At 37.8% G+C, this 19,884-nt stretch overlaps 1 protein-coding gene across 1 annotated transcript in view; it reads left to right on the forward strand.

Moving 5' to 3' along the window:
* COX16 (cytochrome c oxidase assembly factor COX16) overlaps positions 1-19,283 on the forward strand; it is a 47,235-nt gene extending 27,952 nt beyond the window's left edge. The window contains exons 3-4 of the mRNA XM_054634648.2: positions 2,574-2,636; positions 16,340-19,283. Of these exons, the coding sequence (XP_054490623.2) occupies positions 2,574-2,636; positions 16,340-16,456 (180 nt within the window). The 3' untranslated portion in view covers positions 16,457-19,283. The remainder of the gene's footprint in view (positions 1-2,573; positions 2,637-16,339) is intronic.
* The last annotated feature ends 601 nt before the right edge of the window (positions 19,284-19,884 follow it).

Consider the following 19,884-nt stretch of genomic DNA (forward strand, 5'->3'; position numbering starts at 1 on the left):
TATAACCCACCCATCTCATTTGGTAGCTGAAAAGCTGGGGTTTGCAGTCAAGGCATTAGAAAGTGCAGGTGACTGAATTACTGCGCCAGCTCAAGTATGTTTAAACTATTCTGTGTGAGTAAGTATGTATATAGGGGACAGGAAATATATACTTGCTCCTCTTTTTTACTTTTTTTTTGGTGGAACTTGGGGCAAAAGAATCAGTTTTGTGGAGTGAGCTTAAGGTGTATATGAAGTTTGCCCTCAGAACAGGGTTTAACTTGTCTTTTTGGGTAACTTAATTTCCCAAACAAAATTTCTGCTTCCAAAGAAGCAGCACTCTGTTCATTTTGCATTTTCAGGGTATTTTTTAAAAAGAAATTTCAACTAGGCTTCTTCATTTCTGACTTTTTGTTAATATTAAAGTTACAGCATCAAATTGGAATGCTGTGTCTCAGTTTTAGCTGTCTTTGTGAAGGCAGAGCAGAGTGAAGACAGGAGAAAGTCTGAAGACAGAAAGGGCTGGAAGGAAGGAGAAGCAGTAGTAGCTTAACTGATTGTTTGCCTTTGCCTTACACAAATGTAGCCATGCAAACACCACACATTAAACAAACACACTAAAAATTGATAAAATAAAACTTGATAATAGGATATTGAACTGTCTTTGTAAGTTAAATTCTGGCTGTATTTAATTAAGTAAAAACAATGTTTCAACCATGATACTTTGTCTTATTATTAAATGGAGGGAAACTGTAGGATAAAATAAAACTGTTGCTGCCTTACTTACTGCAGCTTTAATTTCCCCTTGTCCATATGTGTATTGTGAGAACACAAAACATAACAAATAGTGTTTGCATTTAGTTCTGAATACAGTGAGGTCCATGATCACTCTTCTCTCTCTGAAAGCAAGCTTCAAAGCCTGTCTGGCTGCCCAGAGACTTTGCATTTCTGCACATGTGATGGATGAGTTCGTTGTTCTAATAAAGCATGGCTGTTGTTGGAGGTCATGGTCACAGGAGAAACACAATCCATCTTTAATGAGGGGCACTTCTACAGAGGCCTTGGATGCCAAGACAGAGATGGAGCATTTAATTTTTTATTTGATGTAGAGGGCCAGTGCAGAGACACTATCTTGTTTTACAATTTTTTTTTTTTTAATTGCTAAGAAGGTGGGAGCTGTATCCGGTACAAACATTAACCATTTTAGATATTTTGGCTTAGGTCCCAAGTGTAATGAATCTGGAAGTTGCAAATGTGTGTATTTCTATGGCCAGATCGCTGATGAGGTAGGGAAATCAAAGCTCTGGCCATGCACAGATGGTGTTAGACTTGCCTGTCTGAGCATCCATCCTTAGGAACTGAGGTCTCACAGGCTGCATGCTAACTAGCAGACAGTGCCTGTAATCAAGGGGAACATTATGGCCCAGGGAAATTCTTCAGAGCAATTCCCATCAATTCACATAGTTGATGTGTATTTTAAGTATCTCTGATAAGTAGGAACTTGTGTTAGAAGAGAATCTGAAGGTGGATCTTCTCATTGGCTGGGCAAATTCTGTTACATGTATGCCCTCCTTTTTGTTTTCTAAACTATTTGTAGATGTTGGGCCTCGGTTGTGATGAGGGTTACTGGGCCCTTTGTGTTCAGATCAAGAAGCAGCAAATTAAGAGTAACAAGTTTTCTTCACTGGATTAGTTATAGTTGGAGTAGTGTACAAGGGATATAGAATTACACACATTACCAGTCTCCTTACGCATTTATTTTGGTTTTTAAGCTCTAAAAATGAGATTGTTCTCTCATGGTGAATTTATTTGGTATTATAATTATATTGCATAAAGACTATGTCTGAATACTGTGTATGTGGCTGTTTGAGAAGAAGGTAAAACGCTTTCTCTAAATGTGAAGAATGCTAATTATCTTCTTCCCCTTAGCTTCTGCTCTTAGACCTGTGGGAGACAGGCGTTATTTAGCAAAGGGAGGGATGAACATCACTTCTTCCAGGCTCAGAAGAAGTTAAAACATGAAATGTTTCTGCTGTGGTTCATTGACATGTCTGTTCTTAGATTTGTTCTTTCAATAAGCATCTTGAAAGGTGGCAGGAAACACCAGCACTGTCAGTACAGAATCAAAACTAGGAAAGAGCTGTGTGTTCACCAGAAAATTGGAAATTCAACTCATGCTCAGACTTTGAAAACCAGGAAACATTGTATGCCTATTCCCTGAACTCAACATTCAGGAGTATAATATATTCCACAATCGCAATTTTATTTTTCTTGGGCTTGTTTCATTTAATTAGGCTTTGTTTAGTTTAACAGTTTTAAACTAAACAGGTACGGATTTAAGTATCTAATGTAATGCAAGTGTTGGGCTATAGTGAAAAATGTTTTTTGAATATTTAATAGTTTGGCAGTTAATGTGTTTCTTTTCAGCCCAATTCTTGTGCTGTGTTCATCGTTCTGATATTGGAACAAATGGCACATAAACTCTTTTAGAGGAGGGGAGGGTTTGCATGTACCAGTACTCAGTTTATTTGAGGTTAAGATTTCTTAAAAAATATACTCTTAACATTTTTGCTGTATTTTTATTTGTCTTTCAGGTTGATCCAGCTTTGAAAGAAAAATTAAAACAGAACCCTGTGACACTGGAATCTGAATATGAGGTAAAATAAATTTGTTGCCTGGGGCCCATAACCTTGGCTACCCTTGATTACTCTGGCCGCTGGTGGGTCGTATCTGTCCCTAACTAAAATTAGATCAACCATCTGCCTTTGACTCACTGATGTCCAATAAAAACAAGGATTTATGTAAAGAAAGGTTTTTGAACACATAGTGCTTCTTTCTGAACACAGCTTTACTTTGATTTCCAGGCATCAAGTACAGTGGTACAAATAAATTCACTATTTCTGTGGTTAACCTAGTTTATAAATGTAGAGCTGATGTTGGCCTTAGAGGGAGTGTGTGTGAATGTACGTCAGCACTTCTACTGCATGAGTTTGGATGATCTTTAGACCAAATTACAGAACAATGTGCATGATGTACTTTATCTTATTTCTTCTGTATCTTTGAAACAACTGTCATTCCTTTTACATGGTTTCAGAAAATTTTACAGAAAAATAGTTCACTCTTCTCTCAACACTGCATTTTCTTCAAATATTACTGAGTTCTAAAATGTCTGTTTTAACCAGTTCAGTATCCAGAGTCTTATAAATTTTCAGGCCTACAAAAAGCCATGTTAGAAAAACTGGAAAAAGCCTCTCTGAGATCAGAAACAAAGGATAAAGCTATTTAAGATTATTCTTAATGTTTTAAAATTAATTGAATCAAATGTCCAACTAACACTTCATCTATCTCTGTGGCCTTTATGCTGAACACAGATTTTTGTTTTCTTTCCATACCACATTTCTGTCACAAGCCTTTGAAGATCTCGATTGCACCCATTGCTCTCATACTTAGGTGTCCAAATGGCAGTACCTGATCTTGATAATAAAATTTTACTATTTTATTACTGTTTTGTAATTTGTCTGAAATAAAAATAAAACTTACCTTTTATACTTTCACAGGCCTAATTTCACAAAATATTTACTGGTTTTTACCATTATTGCAAATAGTTTTGGGCTTCCTCCTGCTATAAAGAATTGTGCTTTCTGGTGCAGGGAATAACAAGATGGAAAGTTCCAATGGAGACTCAAAACTTACAAATTCATTAAGTTCTGATTGCTTCTGGGATTACTGTCTCTCAGTTTCCATTCAATATATTGTAAGGCTGCTCTGATTTGTTTATGTGGAAGAAAAAGTAAAAAGAACCACATCTCAAACTCAATATCTTACCTCAAAATCAACAGATCTGTATTCAGATATACCATAGTCTTTCTTCAGAAGATGAGTAAATAGGTTAAGGAAAATATTTAAATAGCCATAATTCCATTATCTTTATGGATAAATCAATGCTAATAAAATACATCTGGCATAACAATATATTACAAGCCTTCTTAGGTAATGAGACTCTTTTCTGACGGACAGAAATGACAGAAGCAATCTTATTTTTTCTTAATCTAAACTGTAGAGAGTTCCCAGACTGAAATTCTTCCAGAGTAGTGCTTGGGTGTTATAGAGGGCAGATCAGTTCAACAAAACAAATGGATTTGCATAATGAAAATAGATTTGGATTATTGTTTTGAAATCTAATATCAATATATACTTTATTATGGGCACCAACTTGCAAGCACACTTTAATTTCTTGCTTCAGTGAAACTTGTGAAACTACCAGCAGTCCTGCACATAGTTTGCAGGCTCCACGCTGCTGAGTGTGTGGCAATTTTAAGTCACTGTTACCTCTGTATTCTGGTGGATAAAATCTAACCAATCACCCCGTTGCAGCTAACATTTAGGAGAGTAGTTTTCTGTGGACCCCATCTTTTCCGGACTAGAGGCGTTTGGCTGGATGTTTTTCTCCTTTCTTTATTTTTGACTTGTCCAAAATACAGCTCTTAGGAACACCTTCTAATTCCATATATAGGTCACATTGAAGGATTACACTGGTGGCTGTTACTAAATATGGTGTGATAAGAGATCAAGGGCAGTTAAAAAAAAGTTGCTGTTTTGATATGTAAAGCCTTATTTTACAATATTATTAGCATTATATCTGCAGTTGTTACTGAGGATACCATGCCAGCTCTTTTGAAGCATGGTTGCCTGATAAATGCAAATGTCCTTTGGCCCTCCCCAAGATCTTACTGTCATTACAGAAGTGTACATATTGAATTCATACAGAATTCTTCTAGAATGTCATCATTTCTTCTATAAGCGTACATATATGCCCTTATGGGCATATTGCAAGAAGTAAAGACATTTCCAGTATTTCAAACATGTTGAAGTCTGCATTTTGTCTCTGATGTGCTGGTCATGGTGATGTAAAAAGATATAATCACAGACCTAATTTATTGTGAGGAAATTAACATGAAGACATTTTCTTACCTTCTCATTTACTAAATTATATCTCAAACTATAAAAGGAATGTTTCTGGTCAGGATACTATTTTGAGGAAGGAAGAATTTACATGTGTAATTCATACTGCATTTCTTGTATCTCAGATCTGTTAATAATGGCATTTATCTTGTGTCTTGGGACATGCCAGAGGAGCAAGCTACCTTTGCATACACTCTCCATTGTTTATGCATTCCTCTCGCACACTTTTGTGTCCTCATATGACCAATTAGACCCTGCTGCTCCCCTTTGCCTAATAAATCACAGCTCTGTCCACTAGTGATGCTGGTACTAATGTGAATGTGGTTCTGCTGCTGAGCTGGGCCTTGTAGAACACACTGTAAAAAATGTCAAGTGTTTGACCTGTGACAAAAGCCTGAGTATTTTATTTGAAAGGACAAAAATTTGTTTGAAAAAGGGAGATAAAAAACCTGATTATTATGATGAGTGAAAACCATTCTCGTGGTTGTTTAACAGTCATAGTACATTCCTCTTCATGTTTTTAATGCAGTCTCAAAATAGCATTCCTTATTCTAGCACTTGGTTTCTGTACTTCTGTGAAATTAATGGTCTAATAAGCACTAAAAAATCTGGCCTCAGTTACATCAGGCTCCAAAATATAGAATTGTTGTTAGGGGTTTTTCTAGCAAAAAAAAAGCTTCCTTAAGAATTTACTAACATTTTGCTGTGGGAAAAAATCATTTAAGTTTGAATCAAATATGTGATATTCAGTGGGAATCAATAGCAATTGATAGTAGAGGAAAATATATTCCAATAAATAAAAACGTGAAGGATTGCTATGGAAACAGTAAATGAGTTAGTCATAAAGCAGGGAAGACTGATAGAAGATGCTAAGGGCATCAGAGCTGTCTGACAGGTAATCTGACAAGGACAGGGGTGAGAGGATGGTGTTGCAGCAAACCAAGAATAAAATAATGAGGATGTAAAATAATGAGTAACTATGTTGACAAAGTAGCAACATTCAAAAACATATCTGTATTTTTTTAGAGAAAAAAGTCCTTTATATTTGAATCAGATGTGCTTCCAAATCCCTTAATAATCAAACAAGATGTTAAGTACCTACTAGACTCTAATGGTTTATAGCTATGTTCTAGGAATGGGCTTGGAAGACTTCAGTGGCTGCTGAAAATTTCAGTCTGGGAATGATGGTTCTCTGAGAATCATCACTAGGCAGGAAGGTGATACTATTAAAAGAGTTCTGGGAAATTTGGGACATTCAGGCACTATTGGGTACTTTTTTCAGTGATGTGAAGGAAATTGTGAAATCATTACTAATGTGCAAGTGATACGAAAATACTGCAATAGTAAAACTGTGGCAAGGCAGGGAGAGAGAGCTGTTCATATAACTTGCTAACATGGGCCCGTTAAAAGTGCTAAGTACCTTTTAGAGTAGCTGAAGTTATTTATTTCAAAAACTGAAAATGCAGAGTAGACTGCATTCTGAAAAGCAGCAACTTGGAAAAAGATTTAGGAGTCGGTGAATAAATAATTCAGCTTGATCTTCTAGTGTAATCTTGTGGCACAAAAGCTAATTCAGTGTATGAATATGAACAGGAATGGTAGATGTAGGAACAGGTGATTTTACTTCTGAGTGTGGCACTGGTGAGGCTGGGACTGAAATTCTGGTTCTCCTTTTGGTATCTGCGTTTTGAACAGGGCTTTAAGAACAGATTGCGGAACAGGCTGACTGAACTAACTTAGGGCTCTAAAAATTCCTTAAAAGAAAGTTAAAGATGTAAATAATATGAAAGGGACTGAGAAGAATGGTGTTTTCATATAAATACTTCCATAGGAAGAAGGTGATAGGAATTGAACATTGTTTACTGCGGAAATTATAGTAGAATTAGAAGTAAGATCTGTTCTTAATAGCTGGGAAGATCATTTGAACACAACCGCAAGAAAAATGAGTCTTCTGTGTTTCAAAATATCAAAACTAAAACTTTACAAGGTTTTCCTTCAACTGGTTGCAAGGATGGCATAATTGACATAATAGTCAAATGGTCTGCAAATGGTCAGACTAGAGAATGCTGCTTTCTTGAGTTAAAGAGTATGAATGTTGAGAAGGTTTCACTCCTAATAATTTGATAAATCACAAAAAGTCAACAATAGTTCTGGACAGAAGTTTTTTAATTGTTTGTCCTGAGAATTACAGCAAAAGACTTGTAATTACAGTATTAAAATGTATATTGAGGACAGTTGAAAAATTAAAAGAAGGTATTTGGATAGGTGTTTTGGGAATATAACCTATATATTTACTGTCTTAAAAGAAGAATTTGAATAAGCTCTTCTGAAAAAGACTCAGGCCACTTACTGCTTATTTGACATATCTTCAGGGGCCAGCAGAATGGATGAAACCTTTTTTTCAGGGAGTGACAGTGTAGGAACACAGTAATTGCATCCAAGTGTGTGGACAGCAGGAGTGCTCTAGAAAGAAATTCCTGGATGCCAGTCATTGATATCTGCAAGGGTCTTGTTGCTGTCTTTATCAGTACCAGAGGATTACTGATTTTGTTGCTGTTCAAGAATTAACAGATTAGTGTACTGAACTGATTTGCTTCAATGTCTGTGAAGATAGTGGTGGCTAAATGCCTTGAGCTGTTTGAGAGCTGATGGAGATCTTGGGAAAATATCCCTCCTTAGTGAGTGTCATGATAATAAATAGGTTTAGATAAATGAAGAGGTTGAGATACTTTCTTCTTCCTTTAATCACTCTGTTCCTTCCATGCACTCTCCTTTCTTGGTGCATTGTCCAGCCTTGCCATTAGATTCCAACTGCCCTCCATGTTGTGTCTGGGACAAGCTGAGTTTCTTGTATTTCAGTTTATTCACCTGTGACATGTTCTTTTATGTTTTTATTTCATCGTGAGTCTTCAACACAGTGTTTTGTAGAGAAGTACAAAGTTCTGTTATTTTATCATCAATAGAAACTGCCTTGGGAAAGGATTTTAATCTAAATAGTTTGTGTTAGGCATTTTATTCTGAGTAGATGTACATTCCATACCCAAACCTATAGTTTTTGAACTTTTCTTTTTGACATCTCAATAGTTTTCTGTACCATAGTTCAATGTGTTCAAACTATTAACTCTCTTCAGAGTTTTTCATAGAGAAACACATGAAGGTGGAATTTGGTGATGGGTATGGCCCAGGAAAAATTCTGGTGGAAAAGTCTCTTGCAGGAAAAAAAGACAGCCTCCAGAGTAAAGTTCATAGGGTATCACTTTTTACTGGTGTTATTTCTGGAATGCATCTCTATTTAATAGTCCAGTAAATTCTTTCATAGTCATCTCTTAGCACAGGATTTTTCCTTAACTGAGAGCTGTTTCTTTCATATATGTTTCATTTGCACTTTCCTTATCCAGTAAGAAGACACTGATGTCTAATAGATGGAAAACAAGGTGAGTGATTATCAGTCAGACAGCTGACATGGTTGGGACTGTTACAAATGATCGCTTCTCATCACCCTGTCTCCTCTCTCCAAAATAGAATCCTTAGTATCAACTTGCGTTCCATGTGTGTTTTTTTGGTTTTTAATGCCACATGAATTGACCACCTCTTACCATGCTAGTGCCAACACTGTGTGTTGTCTCAGTCACAGAAAAGCCCAAAAGTTTGAGTAGGGCAAGTTGTATGCACACATCATGGCTGAATTCTTTCATTTATTGTGTTAATGAGTGCTGCTAGCTACTGCTTGTTCTAACAGGCTTACTGATCAAACAGAAAAATTATATGCAAGATTCTCGTGGAGGCTGAGCATGGACTTCGCACACTTCTTAGCTAAAAAATCAAATTTCTAAAAATTGAATGAAGAAGTTCCCAAGTTTAATACCTGACTTCATTGTGTGTCTGGTAAAACTTGGTATTTGCCCAGGGATAGCTGGGAGGCATCACTGAGAAGTTCACAGGCTGAGGAAAATGGTGTTGGTTAGTCAATATGTAATAATCCATCTTGTTTATAGCATCTTCCCCTCAAGTCATTGGAGAGCCAGTGTCCCCCTGTGCCATCTTACAGCTCTAACACAAATAGTCTTTAAGCACAATGCACTTCAAAACCAACATACCTTCCAGCTCTAGAAAGACCCCAGACCTTACCTTCTAAAACTTCATGCTGTAAAAATTTTAAAAGATGCCTTGATCTTTCTAAGACAGAAGTCTTTCTGATTTGATTTGAAGACCTGTTGGTTCTAATAGAATGACAATTAGAGTTATTCACATATTATTTTGAACTGTACATTCAGCAGTTTTGCTGAGAAGTAGCTTTACTGTTACTGGTGGGAATAATGGGAATAATGCTCCTATTATTGTCCTCATCAATTAGAAAAGGGATGTTAGCTGTAGAGAAGAAACAGGAGGATTTTTTCCCCTATGAGAAATTGCACAACAGCACAAATCAAACAGTAGCCACTGATATTACTGAAAAACTATTTATGGCTGAAAGATTTGAAATTGCCCTGTTAATGTTTAGCCCAAATCATAGTTTCTCAACAGAGAAAAGCCTTCTCTTTCAGCATATAAATTGATAAGCAAATTCTGGAAGAGAGGTGAGTGGAAAATCAGCAGGGAAGTGTAGATGAGAAGCAGAAGTCCTAAACTACACTAACTGTGTGAATGTTACCTGAACCAACTGAGACCAGGGTAGAGGGGGGGAGCATGTGAGAGGCAGGAGATTGAGCCCACCAATTCAGAAGGGTCAACTGCTTGGTGAGGTTGACTGCTGATTTGAAGGAGTGTGGTTACGTTAAAGTAGTTTCTTAATGGCCTGGATTTAAGTTTAATTTGACACTGTTGTTGTAAACCTTCTCTAGTTGTTTCTTTTCTTATGTCCACACACTTCTGTTAGTAGTTTCATGGTGGTAACTGATCATTTCTTGTTGTGGTAATCTCTTAGTCTTTGCTGTGGTGTTCATTGCAGCTTTTCCTTCTCACATAAGAAACCTTGTTTTTCATATCTCTTTGGAAGGAAAAACACCATGTGTGACTCATGGGTCTCATATGTTTTTATTCTGGTACACCTCATCCTTGTTTTATTAGAGTATCTTTTTATCTTTATTAGAAGGACAGACTGTGCCAGATTTTATATACAGAAGGTAAAAAAATGTCCACACTTCCAAGTATTCATAGTCTTAGGAAGTTGTTTGAAATAAACCATTTCATTGGTGTCAGGAGGGCTTTCTGGGCTCCAGATAGAGATGTGCTGTAGAAATCTGTATAGTCCTAGCAGCAAAAGAAATGTAATTTTTTACTCTTACTGGTCTCCTGCATTGTTAAAGATCACACATCCCCTTCAGTCAAGTTCACCTTTATTTAGTTGAAAAAGATGCTGCAAACATCCCAAAAGTCTGTCCCTGGCTGCTTATATTTTAGAGACTTGTGCTGCAGTAACTAGGACATCCCTTTACAAAGTTTAGTATGATATAAACTTAGCAAGAACAAGGAGTCAGATTTGGGAAATTCCTTGGTGCTGTTGACTTGGCTAGGTCTCCCAAGTAGTGAATTTAGGGATAAATCTTAGTAAGCACCACCTCCCTTTCTGGGGCAGAATAACCATAGCTTGATAAAACTTTTCTATATGAGAGAAATTAAAACTATCCTAAATGTACCTAATTGCTTAATTAAATGTGGAATTCACTGAATTTGGGATGTTTGATCTTGAAGTTGTACTACTGCAATCCTGCTATTATTTATGTTGGACCTTTCTGAGTTTCATTTTTGCTTAGGAAAAGAAGATACACTGAAAGTAAATGACCCATGCATGCATTGTTTTGACTTTGTCATAAAGCTTGTGAATCTTTTGGACTGAGAAGTCCATCTTGGGTGATCTGCAGCTCTAATGCATAAATAGCACTGGATTATCCTCTGAGATTTATTGTGGTTTTTAAGAGATTCTGAATTTTAAGAAGGAAAACTGCTTGTAAATTAGGATGAAATCATGGCAAGGCCTAATTCCGGATGGAAGTTTGTCTCATGTTATTTTCTCTTACGTTAAAAATTCAAGGTTGTGTAATCATGTAGTTTTAACTGAGTGATAGAATTGTTTAGTTTACCGAGCACTTTGTATCACTATAACACCTTCACATAAAGCTATGACAGTACTCTGTGAACATTAATTAAGCTCTGTGACACCTCTGAGGTGGAGGCAAGTCCTGTTTGCATGCTTTACATACGGAAAAGGTTGCACAGACAAACTGGTGGTGCAGTTCCTCAGAACACATCTTCTGTGAAATAGTCACTCAAAGATGTTTCACTTCTCTCTTCACCCACTTCTCTCTTCACTCTTCATCCTTCAGCCAGTTCAAGTGTTTCCATAGTCCTATGCTTCTATAGGATTTTTTCATAAGCAGTATGGATTTATTTTCCTAAACTATTTTGTTGTTTCTGGTTGGAGCACAGCCCCACATCATTGAATTGGCATAATTAAAGGGGCAATAATGCATGGGGAAAGAGTCTCTTAAACCAGTTCACCATAGGTTAATTAATTGTGCCATAGATGAATGCTATTGGATCCCACTGAATTGAGCAACAAAGCTTCTATTGGGTTTTGCCAGTCTTCAGTAAAGCCAAAAGGAGAAGCAGCTCTCTGGATACTTACGTGCCAGTCCCCCCTCACCCCCTGCAATTCTTCCCTTAATGAACAAAAACTGATCTTATTCTGGCCATATTTTGCTGCTTACTAACTTGCTTGTTTTCTAATATCATAAAAACTAAACATTCTCTAATTGAAAAAAAACCCCTTCCTTTTAAACTGAGGATTCAATCACTAATCATGGGCTATTAAATCCCAGATTATTAAATCACTAATTGCAGATATTAAATTATGTCACTTCCTAGGCAAAGTAACACCCAGTTTATATTAAGAAAATGAGATGTCAAAAAGATGGCTCTGTGAAAGAGTTATATAAAAAACCCCACTAAAGCCATATCAGTGCGATGATGAAGATTTTCAGTTATACACAAGACAGCAGATTCAGTGTTAGCTGTAATTCTGTACCTCTTCATCCATATATCATTATAGAGCTCCTCAATATACCTTTTGTCTCTTTAAGCTTTTTTGACACCTTTAAAAAACAGACTGTTCAATTGGTTTAATTCTTTCACTGCCTCTTACAGCCATGAGGATATTTTTCCCTGGCTCATCTTTTGTCTGCAAATAGGTTTGCTTACTATAATGATGGGAAATAATTTGCTCTCTATATCAGAGCCATTTCTTTCTGTGGTGTTCATCACAGAATTTGTTTCATCAAGCTTTAAAGTAAACAGGATTCTCTTATCCCTCCTTTCACATGTGAGAAACTGAGACTAAAGCCAAGCATTTTTGCAAGTGGCCACCTTGAATTTACTCAGCCTGAACACTAATAGCTCTAAATGAATTTCTGCAGACTTCAGTTTGTGTATTGGGGCATGAAGACTATCCTGCAAGAGTAGAAGTCAAGCTCTCTTTCTAAATTTTATCTTTTTAAGGCTGTCAGAGGCTTATAACTTGTACTTAAGCCAGGCATTTGAACCAGCACTTAAGAAGTGAAGGTCTTTTTATGTCCTTTTTGGTACCTTTGCACCAGTCAAGCCATTTGATAAGTCTTAAAAGTCAAGTGTGGCAAACAGTTGAGCATATTTTTCCTTTTCACTGTGCCTGTCTGAATAACTGCATTTTTTCCCTTGAATTTACAGCTTCTGTCAGTCCTGTACTCTTAAGAGGCAGTTTAGCTGATTTAGGGAGTGAATCAGTAGATTTAATGGACTATACTGATCTTACTTTAAATGGCTAATTTTCAATATCCTTTGGGCTATTTGAGACAAGCAGGAAAAGTGCTGCTGATCTGATCTGATTACATTTCATTGTAGTCTCCAATGATTGAGTGTTTAGTACATTTGAATTGGGAGAAGAAGTATTTCGAGTCTTAGCCTTCCAGTTCATATGAATTTCAGTGTAGTAAAAGCTGGAAGTAGTTTAACATGTGATGTGATGTCTTCATAAAGTTAGGTAGGCAGTATCCAAGTGGCTCAAATGAAAAAAAGAAATAAGAAATTAAGAAGACCTGGCCAGTTAAAATGAAAGATATTTACTTCAGCTCCATGTGAGACCAGAACTAGCTGTTTGCCTGAATTCTCACTGTACAGCTCAGGGAATCTGAAGGAGCTGTGTAACTTTGCAGCTTGTGCTTCACTTAATTAAGAGTACTGGTCTTATTCTCATCACTAAGATGAATTTACAATGTAGCTATGTGCATGTCTTTAGCCTACATCTAATGTAGCTGTTTATTCTGGGATGATTCTGTTGTAAGAATTTTCATGTCAGTGACCAAGCAAAAAGGGTAGGGTTTTACTCAGTTGTATGCGAGGTACTCTCTTGGTTTAACCCCAGCAGCCAAGCCCTACGCAGCTGCTTATGCACTCCTCATGATGGGAAGGGGGAGAGATTGGGAAAGGTAAAAGTGAGGAAACTCATAGACTGAGATAAGGCCAGTTTAATAGCTAAATCATAAGGTGCTGGTGTAAGCAAAGCAAAACAAGGAATTCATTTACCAATTCCCATGGGCAGCAAGTGTTCAGCCATTCCCAGGAGAGCAGGCTCCATCACATCTAAAGGTTGCTTTGAAAGACAGACTCCATCTTTCTGAATGTCCCCCTGTTCCTCCTTTTTCCCCCAGCTTTACATGCTGAGCATGGTGCCCTATGGTGTGGGATATCCCTGTGGTCAGCTGGGGTCACCTGCCCCAGCTGTGCCCCCTCCTGTGCACCCTCAGCTCACTGGCAGGTGGGGTGGAGTGAGAAGCAGAGACAGCCTTGGCACTGCGTGAGCTGCTCAGCTGTAATGAAAACGTCCCTGTGTTACCAACATTATTTTCAACACAAATCCAAAACATATCCCTATACTTGCTACTATAAAAAAATTTAACTCTACCCCACCCAGAACCAGCACAGATACATTTGAAAATAGCTATTCAATAGGAAAGCATTGCAGAACAGATTCTCACATCCCCTTTCAGTAGTGACACTCCTTCTTTTGCTTATCCACATGCAACAGTTGTGCTCTGTTATTCCAAAATTGGATAGCTTCAGTTCAGAAAGTTGGAATGTCAAATCATTCTGCCTTCTGATGACTGATAATTATCCCACAAACTAAATTTTTGCAGATACTGTTCCATGGTAGTAAGAAAGGTGCTTTCTTCTTGAATTGCAGTAAGATACTACAAAGTCTTTATACATGACACAAAATGTTAATGATCTCTATAAATACAATGATAATAAAAAATTATAGTCTTCCTATGTATGCATTAGAATCTTTATTTCTTAATTGATTAATTGATCTTATTTGTCATCTCAGGCAGTGCCATTCATTGCACTGCACATTGTAACCCTTGGTTGTTTTATTCTGTCAGTGTATTCCAGTGTGTTTTCTAGGTACCTTTATGGTTTCTATTAGAAACTGCCAAGATACTTTCTGGTACTGATTTGTTTGGATATGATAGTTTTGAAATGCTTCCTGTTTTTTTGACAAACCTGCTCTCTATAAAGCCTCTGTGAAGTTTCAGGGACAAATTCATATGAACCTTTTGGTAAAGATCCTCAGTACACATGTCTCTTTTGATAGGCTTCTTTATGTAGCCTATCTTTAGATACCCCAAGTTTTGTTGTACTTATTTTAAAAGTTGATTAATGTTCAGGCTTTGGGAGACAAACAACTTTGGAATAGTTGTGTTCCTCACAGGTGTGTGATACCTTTGTGTTGAATTAAATCAGCATGCATCCTTTCAGTTAAAGCACAAGGTTATTTTAAGTGTAGTTTCCTTGAAGCTTCCATTAGAATCAGATGTTAAATTCCGAATTTGCAATCAGAGGAGATAGTCACTGATGGATGATGTGTACCTTTCCTCCTTCTCTCTCCTTTCATGTCAGTTCAGATCCCTCCTGGGGAAATGAAGTACCAGCTAAGCATAAGATGTATAAAGTAGTAAAGACAATTCTTCAGAAAGACCTATGCCAACTCAACAAAAAGTTCAGTTGCTCTTACCTTGTGAAAGTCTGCTATGTTTGTGCCTGTGTTCTCATGTATCTTCTGTAGAGTGTTGCCTAATTTCTTTTGATATCTGACTAACCTCATTTCAATTTCCTCAATTGTAGAAATGTCAGGAAACTTTCACATAACATGAACTAAGCAGTAGGTCTATTCTGTTATAGCTGTTGAATTTTTCTGCAACTATTATTCAAGTCCCTGGGTGTTTGCCATTTATTTGAATGATTGATAGTAGACAAATTAGGCCACAGGCTCAGGGCAGGGTGAAGTATTTTCTGGTGTATTTTTACAGCATTTGCTGAGATGAGGCCTTGATCACAGGTCAGGTTTGAGTCCTACTGCAGTTAAGTATCATTCATTACTGGAATGCAGTGTTGCCCTGTTCAGTAGCACCCAGGACAGCGCTGATTCTGGCAGTGGTGTAGACCCTCTTCTCAGTCTCCCCTCCATGTCCAATGTGCTGTTCCACAGCTGGCCTGTGGGACTTGAGGTCTGTACCCTGGGAAGGGACCGCTAAGCCTCTGCCAATGGGACTGTGGAGATTCAGTACATGTTTGTGTTCTTTGACTGCAGCACATGGTAGGTGAGGTCAGAAGGGCACCTGTTCTTCATTTATGTTGCCTCTAAGTCATTGGTAGTTCTATGGAGGGATGATAGGACTAGGCAAAAAAAAAGGTGATTAAATCTAGTTTTTCAATACCTGACAGTTCAGTCAGGTAGCATATCTCATATATGACTTAGTAAGAGGCCTGTCTGTGGTGGCTGGGTGCCATGGGAAAACTAGTCAGCAGAAAGCATTGCATACCTCTCTCAAGTTAAAACCACATGGATTGAAGGGGTTTGCACCGTTGCTGTCTCTCTTTGTGCTAGATAACGAATCTTTTCCAGCATGCTTTTGTATATTTGCTGACAGGATACTTCAGCTCACTAACTACTAATCCTTCTGTTTGAGCTGTACCAATACTTGTCACTCCTACTACTTCAGTGTTTGGAAGACTTGAAGAACAGATCTAGAAAACAAGGTGAGAGGAGAAAAAGTGAATACAAGGTATCTTCAGTCTTGCTCAGATGCTGCAGTGCTTCCTTGCCTTAAATGTTACTTACCTGCTGACAAGCAGATTCAGTAATGCCTATCTTAGTCATTTATGTAGCTGTATGGATAACTACTAGGTTTTTCTTTCTTGCTGAACTTCTCATGCAGACTAGATGAAAGTTCATCAACCCAATGGTGATATTGCGTTTCTTGTGAAAAAAAAAATCAATTTGGAATCATATGTACTTTAAATCATGGATCTGTCAAGGTGACCCTCTTTTTTTTTTTTTTTTTTTTTTTTTTCTGTTTGTCTGCAGAAGCTGGAAAAATCCAACTTGGATAACTGGGAGAACATCAGAGGACCCAGTCTGTGGGAAGATTCCAGGACAGTTCAGAAACAACGGCGGGAGGCTCTCCGTCTCAAGACAGAGTGACTGAGAAAGCTGCCTTTGGTGCCTCTGGGAAAAAAAAGTCTCAGGCTGGACTGTCTTAATTTTTAATCCAGTGTCAGGAACAGACATGGGAACATTTGCACTGAACAATTCAGCTGGTGTAAATATAAATAACTGTGAGATCAGTCCAAAAAGCATTGTATTATATGAAGCTCTTTGTTTGCATCCATTTGTGCAGAGTACCATGAGCTGTATATGTGAATTTTCAATTAAAAAAAGCTGATTATTCTACTGAGAATATCCCACTGTTTTTCAGTCTCTAACATTCAAAACTGCTTCAGCATGGAATAACATTTCAAGAGTCACTTGTCTGTACCAGAAGTTGTCATCCTAATGAGAACAACAGTGCTGTTGTCTAGATGTGTGGGACCAGATAAGTGCTGCTTCAGGGAGTCCCTGTATGACTTCAGGCTCTTTAGCTTGGAAGGGACTCTACAGGCATATGAGCTGTTCAGAACAATGAGTTCAATTTTGGCTAAGTAATACTTTTGTGTTTCATTTCCAAGGACTGCATAAAGGCATGTACTGGGTGTCAGCTGATAATTGGTCAAATAACATTTGTTTAGCTGTGGTTAAATTTCTGTGATTAGTTTATCAATACCTTCATGCAGGCTGGACCTCTGCTCTGGAACCTCTCAGTTTAACTTGGAAGAACTCTTCCTCGCAAAGAGCTGTGCTGCCTTCCTGTGAGTAAATATTATAGCAGAATCTTCTTCAACCACTACATAGTGGCAGAGCTCATCTTACATGTCTATTTGTGCATGTGCATAGAAATTTTTTATGTTCCAATCAATTCTTCTGAAATGCTTGTCTTTTTATATTTGTCTTTGTGTGCTAAATCTTTGCTGTTAGAGGACATTGTGCTAACATTCAGGACCCTTCTGCTGAGAAAGCTCAATGAAGAAGCACCTACTCAAGTTTTCAAATGAAATGAAGCTTTTGATAAGGAGTTGCAACAGACTTGTGAAACTCCTCAGCAGAGGAATGGAGCAGTAGAGCACACATTAACAGCAGAATCTCGCTTCAAAACTCTCAGTGACACCTATATGTAAAACCTTTTGGAACTGCTTCGGAAAAGGTGTTCCGCCTTACTCCCCTCTGCAGGATGTGTCAAATGTAATCTGAATGTCCTTTTGGACACTTTTAGGGTAGCCTCCTCATGTAGATCTTCTCTCAGCACTTCATTTTCTTTAGACTGTCAGTGGTGAGGCCCAGTCTTTCACTCGGGAAGAATTAACACTGATTCTTAGGGAGTTATAAAGGAATTCATAAAGCATCACATGAAATATCTTAGGCATGTTTTGTGCATGTTTTCTTCTGATAAGAGTTGTGAAAACCATCAGAAAGTGGTGGATGAAATCTGGAACAAAGTTGGAGCTGTGTGTTTGTGTATTTCCCTGTTCAATGTCATAGATATCTCTGCTTCTAAATTAAAGTATGAAGAAATTAAACCACCCAGGAGAGGAATAAGAGGATCAATGCAAGAGTAGGAAATAACAAATGCTATAGGGAAACCAGTGAAAAGCTAGAATACTGTGGAGGGATAGAATGTAAGAAAATAGTGCAGAAGGTAGTCTCACACCTGAGGAGTTGCAGCTGTACTAATCACCAAAGATTAGGAACAGGCCTGCCCTTAAGAGGCCACAGCTGTGTCCAATAAGAAGAAGAGTGCTACAAAGGAGTGGGTTAGCTGGGCAAGGAGAGAGCTGCAGTCTGTTGGTTGTGCTGTGAAAAGAGTTGGAGTTTGTTGGGTGTGCTGCAAAGAGATGCCCTTGAGAAATCAATGAGAAGGTATGGAACTTTTGCAATAAGGTGACAACAGAATACAGAGGCATTAACCTGTGCTAGACCTAGACAAGGAGGAAATTGGTTTAATTGTTTTGTCATTAGGCAAATAAAATATAAACATGACAAATAAGGAGTAATTAATACTGCATAGCTTGTTAAGAACTTTTTCAAGGCTTAAATTCAAGTTCAGGTGCAGTTCCACTGACTGTAAGATTGATCATTCAAAGGACATCAGACCTTTGGCTACACTGACTGTGTTCTCTCAGTTAGGACTCTGGCTGCATCACTGCTACTGTTTCAGTGAGAGCTAGACCATTGCAAATGTATTTTTACATTCCCCACTGGTGTGGACTCTGCAAATTCACTGCCTTTGTGAGAGGATGCACATCTTCCTTTTCCCTGCATTGATTGAGGGAGATGGGAAGCTGCCATTGCTTTGCATATGGAGAGGCATGCTCAGCTCCCAGGCTTGCATGGTGCCTCACGACATGGACCAGCAGTGCTCCTGAAATAGACACATGGCTTTCTAAGAACAGCATATGGAAGAGAAGCAGCCCCTTTCTCCATGGGAAAAAGCAAAGATATTTCTCTTAACACGAAGCCCTTATCTGTTTTCTTGATGAACAAAACACTCACTGAAATATCCTGTGTATTTTTAGTAATTTGATATTCTGCAAAGACTGCTTTGGGAATGGTCATCTTATTTCAGCAGGTTTGGAATGTAGTTGTTGATAATCACTGATTTGGAGCAACTTAGGATCCAGTCTTAGTTGATTGTTTGCTGTTTGTGTGGTTTCCCTTGCCTTTCTTAAGCACTAACTGCTTCTGAGGGCATATGTGTAACTACCTTTGAAGTGGCCTCTCTGGAAAGCAATGGATTTATCTTAGCATCTCTGAGAAAAAATGATATGCAGTTGGAAGACTTTGCAACTTGCCCTTCTCTCCAACTTACATTTTAGACGACAGCCTATATCTATTGATTGTCCACTAAAATAAAAACCCACCATGTTTTTAATGATGACTTATTTTAGTAATTTTTTAATGTTGACTCATTTATGAATTATAAAAAATGCCAAACTAACAATAGCTGGTACAGAAGCTGTACTTTTCAGAAAATGGGAAGGGCTATTCCAGCAATTCATCTTTATTGCCATGCACTTGAACAATGGCTTGATGTTTTGTGCTGTGCTTTTCTTAGCCATTGAATTGGAAATAATACCTTTGAAAGGCATGTGAGAGCCAATTAAGTCTCTTAAGTTGTCATGCAGCCGAGGGTAGAAGGCACTCCAGAAATGTGGAGAATTATAGTTCATAACAGTAGCAGGAGAGGCAAACTTCAATTAGTTCAGAATTCATGCTCAGTTTGGCTGCTTATTTGGACTATCCTTTTGAAAGCCAGATAGAGCACTTCTAGTTCTCTTTAAGGCTCCTGAAGGCAACTTTCTTCAGCTCCTGAATCATAATTCTAAACATCTGTGAGTGGAGGGGGTCAGAGATAACTAAGTACAATTGTCAGTCTGAGATGCTGATTGACATTTTTGCAGTCTTGGTAACTGGCATCCACAGGTCTGAGGAGAATGAAAACAAGGCTTTAGTCAGGGATGTTCAGTATTACCAAGGTA

The sequence above is a fragment of the Agelaius phoeniceus genome, chromosome 6 (genome assembly GCF_051311805.1).
Source record: "Agelaius phoeniceus isolate bAgePho1 chromosome 6, bAgePho1.hap1, whole genome shotgun sequence".
NCBI lineage: Eukaryota > Metazoa > Chordata > Aves > Passeriformes > Icteridae > Agelaius > Agelaius phoeniceus.